The sequence below is a fragment of the Arvicanthis niloticus genome, chromosome 15, assembly GCF_011762505.2.
Source record: "Arvicanthis niloticus isolate mArvNil1 chromosome 15, mArvNil1.pat.X, whole genome shotgun sequence".
NCBI classification, from domain to species: domain Eukaryota; kingdom Metazoa; phylum Chordata; class Mammalia; order Rodentia; family Muridae; genus Arvicanthis; species Arvicanthis niloticus.
Genome location: NC_047672.1, coordinates 9,038,898 through 9,053,798, shown reverse-complemented (window position 1 = coordinate 9,053,798; position 14,901 = coordinate 9,038,898). Strand labels below are relative to the sequence as shown.

Genomic DNA, 14,901 nt, shown 5'->3' with positions numbered 1-14,901 from the left:
GAGCCTTACACAGCCTTGCAGACAGATCTTTGATTAGAGGCCCCTGGAACCAAAGAGTGAGTTCCTTCAGGGGCTGTGTCACTGGGGAAACCTCTCAGAATATAGGATGCGGGGAGGTTCCAGGAAGTGCTCCATCGTGCTAGTTACCTCTCTAGATGGTTAATAAGTCTTTGATTACATCCAGCTGCCAAGCAGCTGCTATACCACCTCTCTGTTCAGAACCACTCCTCCTGGCCTTCTAAGTATTGAGGTGTGTGGTGGTAAATTAATTCCCAACCAGCCACCTGCTCCCATCAAACATACCACAGGATTTCTGTAGGTCACATCAGGTTCCAGGACTGCAGCTGGATACAAGCTGGCCCTTGAGAGACAGTATCATTCTCTGTAGGATGGACCCTGGATAGAAGATGCTTGGCTGGCCCTACCTCAACAGATGTTAGACTCAAAGACATTCTTTTCTCTCAGTGGGCGTTGGTTTCCCACCTCTAAAAGGTAAGAAGCCAATGGTTCTGATAAGGACTAAGATGGGAGGAGAGGGGACCTGACCATAACAGGCTCTGCCTTGTGGCCACAGAGAGAGCCTCCTTGCTGGGCCCGGTGTAGCTTCCATCACACTCAGTCATTAGGCAAGTGACCAGTTCTCTGGTTCTTTACTCCAGATTTTGGGGTACACAGGGAGCACCAGTGGGTGCTTGGTCTGTACCCGCCTCCCCTCCTCCCCTCTTGCTGTTGGAAAGTGCCTCTGGTCCCCCTTACCTTCTGCTCTCTTCTTTTTGTATCTCGATTCTGGTCCAGCCAATGTCTCTTCTGCTGGCTTTGTGCTCTTCCTGTTTCTGAAGTGTTGTTTTTTCCTGTGATGCTAAGGATTGGATCCAGTGCCCAGTCGAGTATTATACAAGTGAGCACTTTCCTAGCTCTTCCCACTGTCCCCTGCCCAGCTGGGGAGCCTCTTTCACTTTCCACCACCACTCAGATAGTGCTATCTGCTCTTCCGACTACCATCCCATCTCTGCATCTGTCTCTTAGCCCCAACCCATGTCTACCATTGTCTCCTTTCCAGGTCCAGCTGTCATTCCTTCTATCTCTCCAGTGACCCGTAGGCTCCTTTGCCTATTGGGGGGGGGGGACGCCTAATCATCACTATCTCTTCCGCACCCCACCCCCTCTCAAATCATTGACTCAAATTGTTTTAAGTTAAAGGACTTGGGGGAGTTTTCCAACAACCCTGCCTGGCTAAGGCCTACCTTTGTCTGCAGAACGATAGATAGCTCCCAGAAAGTTTCTCTACGCTCATCAACTGAAGCCTGCTTGGTGAGGGGACATCCCAAAAGTGACATGCAGCTGCTTGGCCCAGGCCAGGACACTGGAGGCCACAGATTTCTGGGTCTGAGAACTTCAGATTACTAACTCTGCTCACAGTGGGATGGGACAGGCAAGCAATTTCTGCTGCCACCTCCAGGGAGGGCAATGTCCGTCTGGGGAGTCCAGACAACCCCTATTCCCCACCCCTTCTAGAGTGCCAGGCTCTGCCCTCAGGCACCCTTGAGCTTTGCAGGCTGGGCGGGGACACCTGGATTTCTCTGGCCCCCTGAGAAGGGCCAGCTTGGAAGAATTTCCCAAAGCCTATTAGAGCAACGGTTGCCTCCTGCCTCCTCAGGCTGGGCAGGGCCGAGGGCTGAGGCGGGTGGAGGGAGCAAGGGAGGGCAGGAGGGGGAGAGGAGGAAGGAAAAAGTTGGCAGGCAGACAGCAGAGCCCTGTCTGCATCCATCGCAGAGAGGAGGCTCGTGTGGTGTGGGGCGGGCCAGGAGCAAGGAGAGGCCTTCCTCCCTTTGTGCTCCCCCCACCCAGCCCTATAAATAGGCCCAGCCCAGGCTGTGGCTCAGCTCTTGGAGGGAGTTGAGCACCAGGCACCCAGCGGTTAAGTCGAGGCCCCTGCCAGCATGGCCAGCGAAATCAAGAAGAAGCTCTTCTGGAGGGCTGTGGTGGCTGAGTTTCTAGCCATGACCCTCTTCGTCTTCATCAGCATCGGCTCTGCCCTAGGCTTCAATTACCCGCTGGAGAGAAACCAGACGCTGGTCCAGGACAACGTGAAGGTGTCACTGGCCTTTGGTCTGAGCATCGCTACTCTGGCCCAAAGTGTGGGTCACATCAGTGGTGCTCACCTCAACCCAGCGGTTACACTGGGGCTCCTGCTCAGCTGTCAGATCAGCATCCTCCGGGCTGTCGTGTACATCATCGCCCAGTGTGTGGGAGCCATCGTCGCCACTGCCATCCTCTCGGGCATCACCTCCTCCCTACCCGAGAATTCACTCGGCCGCAATGACGTGAGTGGGGTACCTCAGGCTTAGAGGTCTGTAGGGGAGGACAGAGAGGGAACTGGTTCCATTTGCTGTACAATGCAGGTAATGAAGAACAGAGAGAAGAAGGTTTCTGGGGTCATGCTGAGATCTGGGGCTAGAACTCATTTGTGCTGCAGGGTCTGTTTGCTCGTCGGTGCTGTGAGCATGGGGGAGCTAGACAAAAATGGTTGGGCCAGAATCCCCTGCAGAGTATCTACTGCCAGGAATGAGCTGAGGGGGCAGATAGCTGTGTGCCAGCAGTTCCTCATCCTCTACGGGAGTTTCTTGGCCCTCTTCTGTCCCACCTGAACAGCCACTTTTCTCCTTTGCAGCCCCATGCGCTAGGCAATCTCTACCTGCTGTCCCAACTACACTTCCTCCAGACACCTAGCACGTGTTTAAAGCCACTTCTGCAAGTATCTGAGTGTGACTCTATTGATGAGTTGTCTGGGTTTCGAAGTGGCTTCTAATCATAAACCAGGTCCCCCAGTCAACTTCCTCAGAATGTCAGGAGACAGCCCCCCTTTCATTCCTCTGCCCCCAATAATTAGACAACGTTGAGGGAACAAAACTCTCTTGAGTTTTCTAGCTACCAGTTCAGGAGAAGGGCTTAGCTCAGCAGTCCTTGGCCCCCGAACCGTGGCCATGCTTGCTTGATAGTGCACAGAGGTGGAAGTGAAGGTGTGTGTGTGTCTGCCTGGGTCCTGAACTCATGCAAGCCATTTTCAAGTTGATGCTGCATTGGAGAGTGTGTAAGCACTTGTACCCATTGTTCCTGGCTTTAATGATAAGCAGACACTGGCAACAGTGCGTGGCAACTGTTCAGCACAACTGTCTCTGGGCTACTCCACACAGTTAAGCGGCCTCCGCGGTGGCTGCCTGGCCACAGACCTTTTCCAATTCCTTAATGAGCTAAGTGCCCATGATGACTGAGTGCACTTGGGTTTAATGGGGACCAGTTTAGCAGGAGTGTCTGAGAAGGGTATAGGGTGTCTCAGAATGGAATAGGCTGGAGTCCCTCACCAGAAGCAAAGACTAACAGTAGAGTGTCGGAATAAGGCTCAGAGAAACATTGCTGGCTGAACCCCAGCAGGGCAGATGCATGGGGAAAGGGGCAAGGGAACACGCCAGAGCTCCAGTGAGTTGGATGGCTATGCCTGGTAGACTCCCTTCATTTCCCCACTGAAGTTCAGGTCCTGGAGATGCAAACGGGGAGGGAGGTGAAAGTCTGGTGCAGAGGGCAGCTGCCTGGCTCTGCTGCAGGGATGAGCAATTCTGTGCCACAGTGACGCCTCACCATCACACTTTTAAGTCAACCTCTGCTCAGCTGGAGATTGAAGATTAGCCCTGTGGCTGGAGTTTAGACTTTAGCTGGAGAAAACGTGGCTGCCGTAGGCATAAGGAGCAGGCCAAGTCCCTCTAGACTTCAGTCTCTCCAATAGGAGCAGGGCTGGGTGCCTTAGTGAATTCCTGAAAGAAGGTTCAAGTTCCCACTGGGGTGGGGGCTGGGAAGGATGGAAGCAGTGCATGCTCCCTCCTGTCTCTTCCAAGTCAAGTGACATGCAAGACCTATGCCCTTGCTGGCAGAGGCTTTGCATTTCTAATATGGTCATCCAAGGCAGAGGCAGAATGTGATTGCTTCCGCAGCACCTGAATCTGGCTACACCCCACTTCAGTCTCCGTCCATCCCGCCAATTTTCCAGAGATGCCAGAGTATATATGTCAGGCAGGATATATACGGCTGAAGGATAAAAGCTTCAGGCTGGTATGAGGACAGCTTGGGGAAGGAGGCAGGCACCGGAAACCCTGTTTGTTGTTAACCACCCAGTTTTCCTGGAGCTGAGCGTCCTGAGGTTCAAAGGGAGCCTTGGTTCTGGGGTCATTCCTGCTACTCCACACTACTAGCTTATATTGTTGGCTGGAGCTAATTACCTACCCCATAGGGGCTTGGATAAGAGGAGCCCCGGCAGCAGCATTATATAGAAGGGACGAGACACTGTGGTGAGGTTCCTATTACCCCACCCAAACAAACAGTGGACCTTTGGCACGTAGGACAGTCTGTTCTCCAGTCAAATGGCTCTCTTTGGGCACTGGCTTCTGGTTATGGAGGGGCTGGGAATGGTCTCAATGCCTTAGAGGAACAACAGTTGATGGAGCAGGTGGTAGCCTCTTCCCTCTACATCCTTGGGGAAGGCTCTCGAGTCTCCTCGGCTCTTACCCCCACCCTGCCACCAAAACCTGGGTGGGGTGAGTTGTTGGCATGGAGATTTCCAAAGAAAATAGAGGGGAAAGTGGCAGGAAGTGGTTGGGTGAGTCAGGGGGTGTCCCCCGGGGACATGGTGGGGACAACGTTCTCCTGACTAATTCAGGGCTCAGGAAACGCCCTAGAGAGACCACGGGCCTCCTATAAGCCCATTGGTCCTTTCTGGGTTAAAGAGGCAGATCCTAATTTGTACCCTTGGCTACAGGCTCTGAAGCTCCCTGCCCCGGGCCAGGCACCTGCACCCTATGTGGCTCCATGCAATAGGCTGAGCTTAGATAGCCCTAATTCCCACCTATGAACCCATGAACAGGATACAAAAGGGTGTGGCTGGTTTTGGAGAGTAGAGGATGCTGAACCCTTAGAGTCCTGGCATCCTGGCTGTTTTCATTCTTCCTCTTTCTGGCCCTCCTCCTGCAGAAATGACTGGGGCTGTTGGGTGCTGAGGGCAAGGCTGGGTCAGCCAGGCTCCCCACTCTGGGCAGCTCATGGGCCTGAGGCCAGATACACTGCACAGCTGCCTGTGATACCAGGCAGGAGGCAGGTGAGATAAGAGGTGTCAGGGCGGGCCAGGGAACTTTTGAACTGAAAGGATGGGAGGGCCAGGAGAGCTCCAGGGAGATCTTCCTGTAAGAACCCAAATGTAGACTGAAAAGGGGCTTCTGGATGGAGCTGAGGCAGAGGGGTAAGGGAGAACATGAGGTATAGGTAGTCATCAAATTTGGGCAGGCTGGTGTCATGGTAGGAGCCTGGATTTTGAAGGCAATAGGCGCTCCAGACCTTGTTTGGTCTCTGTTTCTGGAGGAGACCATTTTCCCAGAGCTTCCCAGTCTCAGGCAGAGGGTACACCTGTTCTCTTCAGGGTCATCTCTTAGTCCTATTGATTCAGGACCAAAATACTTGGAAATGCTTCCAGCTGCTATTCCAGTGTGTGTGTGTGTGTGTGTGTGTGTGTGTGTGTCTGTGTGTGTGTGTGTGTGTGTCTGTGTGTGTGTGTGTTTCCTGAATGCTTATTCCTCTCTCAGTTTCTTGGTTCTTGGGTGTTAGCTTCCCCAGCCATGTTGGGGAGAGGGTCTCTTTTACCTGTAGGCCAACCAAGATGGAGTCCCCTGCTACCTCTACTAGGGCTTGGGAGGGCCCTATGGAAGAGAAGTGTAAATTTCCAATGCCCTGACCAAGCCCAGCATGGCCAGGGACAGAGCTGGGGGCTGGGTGTACCAGCATAGCTGGGACCTGTAATTATTGTTTCCAGGCAGAAGCTAGGAGGAAAATGGCGGGGGGAAGAGTGTATAGAGGTGGAGCTTTGTGGCAGGGCAGACATTCCTTCCCACAAAAATTCTGAGGCCAGGTCCTCCACGGCATCTGCTGGATCGGTACAGCTACTATAGTCTACCTGTCCCAAACCAGGGTCCACTTGGGACAAGTATTTAAAAGACAGCACTCCAAGAGGGCTCATGCAGGTGGCATCTGAGGAGAGCTGCTCCCACCCCACCCAACCCCAGCCTCAGCCCCTCTGCCCTGGTGCTTCCCCTTCTAGCCCGAGCAGCTTGCAGCAGCTCATCTGGAGAACTCTGTGCAGCCCTACTCTCTAGGGCCCCTCTCAGGATGTTGTTAACTATAACCTGCCCGGTCTCTCCAGGCAAGTATCACAGTATCTATCCCCCCACCCACCCACCATCCCCACTGGAAGCCATCCAGGATGGCAAAAGAGCCTTACGTTCTTGGTGGTTGCAGTTCTCTGTCCTGGGAACTTTCCTGTTCCTACTCGTTAGAAGCCCCAGCAGAGGTAGCAGGGGACTCAACCCTGGTTGGCCTACAGGTAAGAAAGACCCCCTCTCCTCCTCGTGGCTGGGGAAGCTAACTCCCAAGAAACCCGAGAGAGGAATAAGCATTTAGGGTCAATATGAAACTTGAGCCTCATGCCTGCAGATCAGGGCAGGAAAATGTCCTCAAGGCTCTTCAGTGTCCGGGACTCCTCTCTCTGTGCCCTTTTCTGGAGACAAGAGGGGCCTCCTAGACGGCAGTACTGGGATGAGTGACAACAACCCAGGTGGAGTGAGCGGAGGGCAGAGGAGCTATCTTAACTCACCCAGACGGCTAGTATTCCCTAGCATCCATGAGACTGAGACTAAATCCCATAGACCAAAGACAGCGGGTAGGCATGCTGAGCCCCTTCAAGGACTTGAAATTCCAGCAGAGACTCCAGAGGGGAGTTTCTGGTCCGTATAAAGAATTTTTTTTTTTAACTCAGGAAGCAGCTTCCTCTAAACAGATAAGCCTTCTATCTCTAGAAATATGTAGGTTGGACCCATCTGACAAGGAAGCTGTTCTGGGTGAGCCTGGTGGTGTCCGGGGTACAGTACAGGTGGGTGAGAGGTTTTTGTACCACAGGCTTTATGCCAAACTGAGAATGGGAGGTGGAGACTTGAACTCAGGTTTCTGAATGCTGGCTAGAGGGTGCCTACCGGATTTCAGGGAGGGAGGAACCTGAAGGCTGCTTGGGGCTAGAGTCAAGGGCAGTGCCTGTATTTTGCTATTGGGAAAAGGAGACCCAACCAAGTTATAGATCCTTGTCGAGGTTGTGCAGTGGGTAATGTCAGGGCAGGGCCATGCTCCAAATCTTCTACAAACATGTACACACACATGCACATACATGGCATAGGGCAAAGAGCATGCTGTCAACACTGCTTCCATCTGGGGACACAGGAGGGGGAAGGTCCTCATGGGAGCCTCTTCCTCTCCTTGCCCTGCAGTAAGGAGAAGGAAGAAAGGAAGCTGGGAACCTTTGCTTTGTGTATTGTTTCTTGTCAGGAAGATAAAATGACTCTGGGAGCAAATAAAGGACCTTTGAGAGCAGCTCTGCTCGCTCAAGGGGTCTCTCTCGTCTTCGAAGCTCCACTCTCTTAGTAGTGGCACTAGCCCTGTGGGCATGGAGCTCGAGGGACATGGTGACGCATTCAGAAATGCCATCAGACACACCAGTGTAAATACACAGAAGCCAGCTGGGACTTTGTGCCACAGAGAGCCCCTGCTCTGCAGGGCATGCTCAGCGTGGTGTCTTGAGTCACAGTGAATCTGAGGCTCTGCTCAGGAGAACTCGGCCAGGACCCTATCAGCTTGTGTAAATTTCCCCCAGGGACTTAAAAAGACTGACTAGTCTCTAATCCCAAGGTGAGGGGTTTTCCTACTTTCCTTTAATCAAGTATTGCTGTTTACATGGTTCAATTTTCAATTGTTTATTGTTCTTAGGTTTTTTTTTTTTTTTTTTTTTTTTTTTTTTTTTTTTTATGGGCTCATCCTATCAGTTTCTAAGGGAGGATTTATTAAAAACATTCACGTTGGGAATAGTTCGATCTGATTTATGTAGCTGTGCATTTTTAAAAATAATGTATTTTTTAGTCTAAATTGTTTTTTTACTGACTATAGGTCTAATAGTTTGATAGTTCTTAGATCATTTAATTACTCTGTAACAAACCTGTTAAGGTCTACACAGAGCCACTTGTAGACACAGCTGACACAGACCCACACAGCTGCACACTGAGCACACGTGAGCCCCGTTTGAGAGGTGATGAGGTGGGGCCCACCGCTCCCTGGCGGGCCAGTGCTGAGTACTGGAGACAGTGTGGTGGGCAGACAGCCACGTCTCTTGAGCTGTTCCTTGAGAGCAGAGGCTCAGCCTTAGCCAGGCCTGGCTCTGGACTCTGCTGCTTCTCAAGGGTGGGGCACAGGAGGCCCTTACCGAAAGTCAGAGCCCCGCGCCTGGCACTTTTTGAGCTGTACTGGTGGCCTGCCTTCAAGTGGCAGGGAGGGTTCAGGTAGCATGGCATGCAGAGGTCCATCCTGGGCTGGGACACGAGCAATCTCAGAGCCACCTCATGGCAGCAACCCATTTCAAGCTGGGAACACTCTGGCCCCCTCGTAGCCAGCACATCAGTCGATGAGCCTGGGGTGACATCGACCCTGAGGTGAGAGTCCAGGCCTCACTGCCTCCTCCTTGAGCATATGTACCTGCTCTGTCCTCTCACATGTGTCCTCTCACTTGCATTCACAAAACTGAGTGCTCCTCTTACAACTCTAGTCGGTGAAAATCCAGGCAAAACTGCACACAGGTGCAAACATGGATCTTCTTCAGTGATGGATGACGACAACTGGGCTTGGGCCCTGTTTAAGCAGTTGTTTGAAATGTACCGGGCTGTACACAATTGCTACGGTTTGACTTTTCTAACCTGCTCGTTCCTGGACTGCGAGTTTCCACAAACCTTTATCATCTCCAACCCTCTTACTGCTTTCCCAGATATGAGTAGCTCAAGTCCATTAGGCGATGGGAGAGCAGGCTTCATTAGCTGTGGAGGCAAGCGAGGTGGTTGCTGCTGGGATGGTGGTGGCCATTGGAAGGGGAGGGCGGCCGGCCTATGTCTTTGGCCATCAAGAGTCGGGTCTCTTCTTGAGTTCACAGGCCAGATGGCTGTCTCCTGCTTCCTGAGAACGCAGACCTCTGGAACCAGGGCCTGCTCTGTTCTGTGTAGACAGAACGTGGTACATTTTGTAGGGCCTGGAACTCAACACTAGTTAAGGACCAGGGGAAGAGATAAACTGGCTCTGCCGACATCTGTGAGAAGGGCAGGGTGGGGACTGGATCTGAGCCTGAGCGGGAGGCTTAGGGACATCTCCATTAATTGGTGTGGAAGTGTTCACTGCAGGACTTCTGCTAGCCAGCAATTAGGCCAGCCTAAGAGTAGAGGAGGTGGAGGGAGAAAAGCCATGAATGTCAGTGAGGGACACAGGCTTTCCAAGCAGAAGTGGAGATAGCCATTATGGACTTCTAGTCATTCCTCCGTCAAGCTGTCCCAGCTTCAGGCAGCCTCTGTCAGCAGACACAGCTATTCTTCCCTTCCATCTCCACCACCTGATATCTCCTGCTTTTTCCACCTTCTCCAAATATCCTGTGACCTTTGAATCTTCTGGAGGCTCTAGAGTCTAGACAAAGCTGAGACCTTAAACCCATTTTACAGATGGAGAAGCTGAGGCCCAGTGACACCCACATTCATGGTGCCAACTAGAAGAGTAAGAACCCGAACACGGGATTCTGCCTCTATTGCCTTTATTGTCATCTGATGATAGTTGGGCATTGCCGCAGACGTAGGGGACACAGCTTTGGGGTTGGCCAGGAAAGGCCCAAAGCTGGAGCTTCAAGGCAGTGGAGGGGATGTGAGTCACTCCCTGAAAGCCAGCACTGCAGACAAAGGCGGGAAGAGTATTGTTCTTGTGAGATAGCCTCAGGGCTGAACTGGGAAGACACCCCTTCCCCTACCCTGAAGAAAGCCTGGGGGCTTTGGGGATACCACCACTCAGTGCAGAAACTGGAAGTGAGCCTTTAGTGTCAGCTTTTTGGGTGGGGCTTAGCCGTCCCTCCTAGGAGGGAGACCAAAGAGAAGAGTCTCTGCACTCTCACCAAGATGCCTCAGCTGCTCTGTGGGGTGCACCTGGCCTCCCTCCTCTCCTGACCTGGAGCAGCTCCCTGCATCCCCTGCGGGATCTTCTCAAGGCAGCCACTGCAGGTGCCATAGGGCTCCAGAGACCTCCTGGCAGTTCTCACTCCCTTCTTTTTGCATGAGTCATCTTTCCAAAAGCGGCTTAGGGGCAGGGACAGCCACACTATACAGTGCTTGGGCCCATGGAGCCAAAGAGAGGGAAGGCAGGCCAGGAGGTAGGAGAGGGGAGAGAGGAGATGTAGAAGGGAAAGGAGATGGAGATGGGGAAAGATTTGGAAGGGTGAGACAGTGCCTCCACTTGATTCTTCCTACCCACACTTCTCTTCTCCCAGACATCCCTGACCACCTCCCATGTGTGACTACCACCTCTCACCCTGGGCATACCATGTAGCCAATGAAGAGGCCCTGCATTACCTCTGGCCTCTGAACAGTCTAGATAGGACTGGGCATGAAGCTAGAGCACGTGGGGGAGGAGACAAAGCCTGATGTTTATTACTTGCCATCTGTATGTCTCGCCCCCCCCACCCCTGTCTCCCTCGGGGTCACACAATGGGAACCTCAGTAATAAGCTATGACTCGGCTGAAGATTGTCTCTCGGTGCCTGGGCCTGGTGCTCTGGGAGTCGTTACGATTGCCACCTGAACTCACTGGGCCTTCTTGCTTCTCTTCTCTGCAGCTGGCTCGAGGTGTGAACTCCGGCCAGGGGCTGGGCATTGAGATCATTGGCACTCTGCAGCTGGTGCTGTGCGTTCTGGCCACCACTGACCGGAGGCGCCGAGACCTAGGTGGCTCAGCCCCTCTCGCCATTGGCTTGTCTGTGGCCCTTGGACACCTGCTGGCGGTGAGTAAGGGTATCCCCAGGTGTGGGGCCATGGGGAGGTCAGGGCCAAGGTAAGAGGTGGTGAATAGGGCTAGTGTGGGTGTCTGTGGTACTCAGAATGGAACTTCAGTGGGGTGGGGTTGGCAGACCCACCCTGGTGACAGGAAAAGGACACAGGGACCTCTGATCATGCCATTTTCTCCACTGGGATTGATTTCCCCCTGGTCTGCTCTCTCTCCCATCCTCCCTGTCACTTCCCTTACATTCCCGTTCCTTACACGAACGCTCTCCTTGCAGATTGACTACACTGGCTGTGGCATCAACCCTGCCCGATCATTTGGCTCTGCTGTGCTCACCCGTAACTTCTCAAACCACTGGGTAAGTCACCGTGGGCAGCCAGGCGCATGGTGGAAGCCAGTTCCTTCCACCTTCGGGGCATTATTTTTCTCTCACAGAGATTCTGGGAGACAGGTAGGACAGAGGAAATCAAGAAACCAAACCCCGAAACGAAGAACGAAGGGAGGGAGTTCAGATCATGAAAAGATTTGTGTCATCTCTACTCTGGCAGCTCAAACCTACCACCCTGCCCTGTGGACAGCAGGGGTCAGATCTTGGCCCCGCCACCTTTGGATTTAGCAAGCTCAGGAAGGTTCTGTGTCTTGAATGAAGTAAGCTTAGGATCTTTGTCTCTCCCATCAGGAGAGGTCCCACATCTGCAAGCAGAGCTATGAGAGAGGACACATCGCATTTTTAGCTTTAATTACTGTTGGTCTGTGTGTTCCTGGCCACCCTTCTATTTGACTAGCCCACCTCTGGGAACCTTCCAAGGCTAGGGGAAGGGAGTAGCACCATCCTCAGGAATGGGCTAATACAGAGATACCTGAGTTGTATACAGTGGCCAGGATATGCCACCACTACACACCCTGGTCTGGGACCACTCTGAGGGGCACTGGGATCAGAAAGTAGGAGGCTGGTGACTGACGACAGAGGGCAGGAGAGATTCCTAGGGCAGGGTAGTGTGGCCAGCTGTCCTCTAAACTTTCACACTTCTCTCCTAGATTTTCTGGGTGGGGCCATTCATTGGAGGTGCCCTGGCGGTGCTCATCTATGACTTCATCCTGGCCCCACGCAGCAGCGAATTCACAGACCGCATGAAGGTGTGGACCAGTGGCCAGGTGGAGGAGTATGACCTGGATGCTGACGACATCAACTCCAGGGTGGAGATGAAGCCCAAATAGAGGAGGCTTGGCCTGGGCATCCATATGGGGGTGGGGCAGGGATGGGCGGAGGGAGGGGAGGGCTGAAATCATATTGTAGACACTCTGACAAGCTGACCAAAGTCACTCCCCAAGACCTGCCTGACCCACATGGTCTATCTAGCCTTGTCTAGGGCAGTACTATCACTGTCTTTCTTTCTGTTTCCTGGTCTCAGAGCTTCCTGGGGACCAAGATTTATCAACTCAGCACCTCACTCCTTTGACATCATCGAGGAGTGAAAGGGAGGGACCCACCTGTTAGTTGTCCCCTCAGAGTGTGCTAGGAAGTCCCCCTCATTCCAAAGCTGCCCAGCAAGTCCCCCACCTTAGGTGCCTGGGATTCTGCCATTGTTGCTTTGTGCCTTTGATCACAGCCTTCCTTGAGTAGGCACCTTATCCCCAAAGGCACTTTGAGGAAGAGGAGGTCCCTTAACTTTCCCCTTTGATCTGACTTACCTCCAGGGCCCTTCCCCTTAAACTCACTCTAAGACCTTGGAATTGTTCCTGTGCTGAGGCCTCAGTGATCACATCTGTAATGTGGCAAGGAAGGGACAGTTTTGGGGAATCTGTAAGTGTGGACATGCCACAGGTTCTAGAAGGGACAGTCTAGACAGCACTGCTTCGTGTACCTGGCCTGAGCTTGTTCCCAGCATCCACAGCCCATGAGCACGTGTGGATGAGCTACAGAGCAGAGGCTGTCCGGGATGCTGGAAGTGCCTGTTCACACACACAGCCTTCCTTCAGGCAGGCTTGCTGTAGCAGAAAGAAGGTCGTTTTTTGGTGGTAAGAGCTCACACTCTCTTACCTAGCTCTAGTGGGTCTGTCCGTGTAACATGGCACCAGCTGGGCATTTGTGTCAGTCCTCTAGTCTCCCTTGCAGTGCAGATCTGGTGTGTGTGTGTGTGTGTGTGTGTGTGTGTGTGTGTTTATTAAAGAGCATTGGGCTATCTCCAGCATCATGCCTGAGGAGAGAAGCAGCTAGATATGCAACAGACCCCGGACAGATGCCCGTGCTGGGCACACAGGGGTTTGGATGCCCCTAGTTCATTATGATCAAGGAGGCCACTCTTGTCCTGGCTCATGAGGCCCTGGCTGGATGAATTTGATCAGAGCCTGGACAATCTGAAGAGGCTCACTATGTGACTCCAAGCACAGTCTTTTCTCTGCACTGACCCGATGATGCAGCTTCTGCTGCAGCCCCCAGGACAGCTCAGAGCGGGGTCAGCTCAAGGGTTGCATTTAGCACTCTAGGTTATTCCATTCAATCTCGCCAAGCCTGAGCAGCTCTACCGCTGTGCCCTTAACCATGTTGTGAACCCAGAGCCACGTTCTTCGGGTGCTTAGAAGGAGCAGAACAGTCAGGAGGCCATTGGCCACTGGCATATCACAGCTGCACACTCTTCCCCATTCCCTAGCAAGCACTGTACCCACTTAACAGATAAAGACACTGAGGAGCCATATGCTCAACTATATCATTTTGGGTCAAGCTTAGCAGTCAAGGCCATGTTTGGCCACTCCATGGTCAATGAAGTGGACTCCTCTCACCTCCAGCTTCTCAGTTTCTTCCTGGGCAATGGCTAAGGGCCGGGGGCGTGGGGGTGGGGATGGAGGTAGTGAAAGCTGTGATGGAGGGGGGCAGGGCAGGCTCATCCCACCTGGTTCTGGCCACTGTGAACCAGGACCCTGTTATCTGTCTGCTCTGTGTATGTTTCTTTGCAATTGAAATTTCATCTAATGATAAGAAAATAAAGGACAATGACTTGTAAGGTCCTCTAGGCCTCCTGTGGTTTTTGCTCTTTTTGGTATTGCATCCCCACAAAGGGACTCCAGTCTATTCTCATTTCTATGTCTCCCAGTCTGAGAAGAGTACGGATGCCCTTGTGCCCTAAAGAAACCTTGGCTCCAGGGAGTGGGTATAGTTATACCACAGACCCTAGGAGGGACAGGGTCTTGTCCTTCATAGGCAGGCTTCTGAAGCTGTGGAAATCTACGAGACAGCTATGTGGAAGTGAAGGAAAAGTCCAGGGCAGTTTAAATGGGGTGATAGGAGCCACTTTGGGTTCTGGAGGGTGGAAGAGTTAGGGGAAGCTGGATTGAAGTCATCACCCTCTTAACACCTGTACTCTCCTCAGGGTAGAGCTGAGGCACCCCAGCTTTGCTTACCCTGGAAGCTCCACCTATAATTATGTCTTGAGACCCCCAGGAAACCTCTTGAGGTTTGACTCATTGAAGAAAATGAGCCCAGTGCTACACAGAGATTTGTCAGGTCCTGACACTGACCCCATGTGGAACACATGAAAGGCTTCAGGGGGACTGAAAACTTAGCCACTGAGAATAGGCCGTACATGGGCAAACCTGCTCCTTCCTACAGAGGCGTGTTCCGGAACGTGAGAACCCACAAACTAATGGAATGCTTGCCATGTGTCAAGCCCGAGTGTCACCAGAGTGTAGGCTGAGGAGGGAAGGGGACATGGGAAGGACTCAGAATATCCTCATGTTTCTGGTAGGATGATATAAGAGGTGACATTGGAGAATACTTAGTGTAGTGTCTCTGACTGACTGCAGTGTACAAGGACCCTGGAGCTGCCTCAGCCCATCCAAACTTTCCTGGCTTCTTCCTGGTGAGTCATGTGTTATTGGAATGAGAGACTGCCTGGTAGGCTGTAGGAACACTGTAGAGGCTAGCCCAAAGCCTCACAGACTCACACTTGAGGGCATGGCAAAATCTCTCAAG

The 14,901-nt window shown here is 52.7% G+C and overlaps 1 protein-coding gene and 1 long non-coding RNA gene across 3 annotated transcripts in view; one reads left to right on the top strand and one right to left on the bottom strand.

Moving 5' to 3' along the window:
• Positions 1-1,681, bottom strand: part of LOC143434507 (uncharacterized) — a 31,851-nt gene extending 30,170 nt beyond the window's left edge. For both annotated transcript variants that reach the window (XR_013104005.1, XR_013104004.1), the window contains exons 1-2: positions 1,245-1,681; positions 757-859 (exon numbers count right to left, since the gene is read on the bottom strand). This is a non-coding gene — a long non-coding RNA (uncharacterized LOC143434507). The remainder of the gene's footprint in view (positions 1-756; positions 860-1,244) is intronic.
• Positions 1,682-1,791: 110 nt separating this feature from the next.
• Aqp1 (aquaporin 1 (Colton blood group)) lies at positions 1,792-13,937 on the top strand. Its single transcript, XM_034519367.2, has 4 exons — positions 1,792-2,324; positions 10,768-10,932; positions 11,209-11,289; positions 11,970-13,937. Exons 1-4 carry the CDS (start codon positions 1,941-1,943, stop codon positions 12,147-12,149), a joined length of 810 nt encoding a protein of 269 aa, XP_034375258.1. The 5' UTR covers positions 1,792-1,940; the 3' UTR covers positions 12,150-13,937.
• Positions 13,938-14,901: the final 964 nt, after the last annotated feature.

Coding starts and splice junctions, on each gene's coding strand:
- Aqp1 (XM_034519367.2), top strand. CDS start 1,941: ATGGCCAGCGAAATCAAGAAGAAGCTCTTCTGGAGGGCTGTGGTGGCT. Junction 2,325..10,767: donor ATTCACTCGGCCGCAATGAC/GTGAGTGGGGTA, acceptor TCTTCTCTGCAG/CTGGCTCGAGGTGTGAACTC. Junction 11,290..11,969: donor GTAACTTCTCAAACCACTGG/GTAAGTCACCGT, acceptor CTTCTCTCCTAG/ATTTTCTGGGTGGGGCCATT.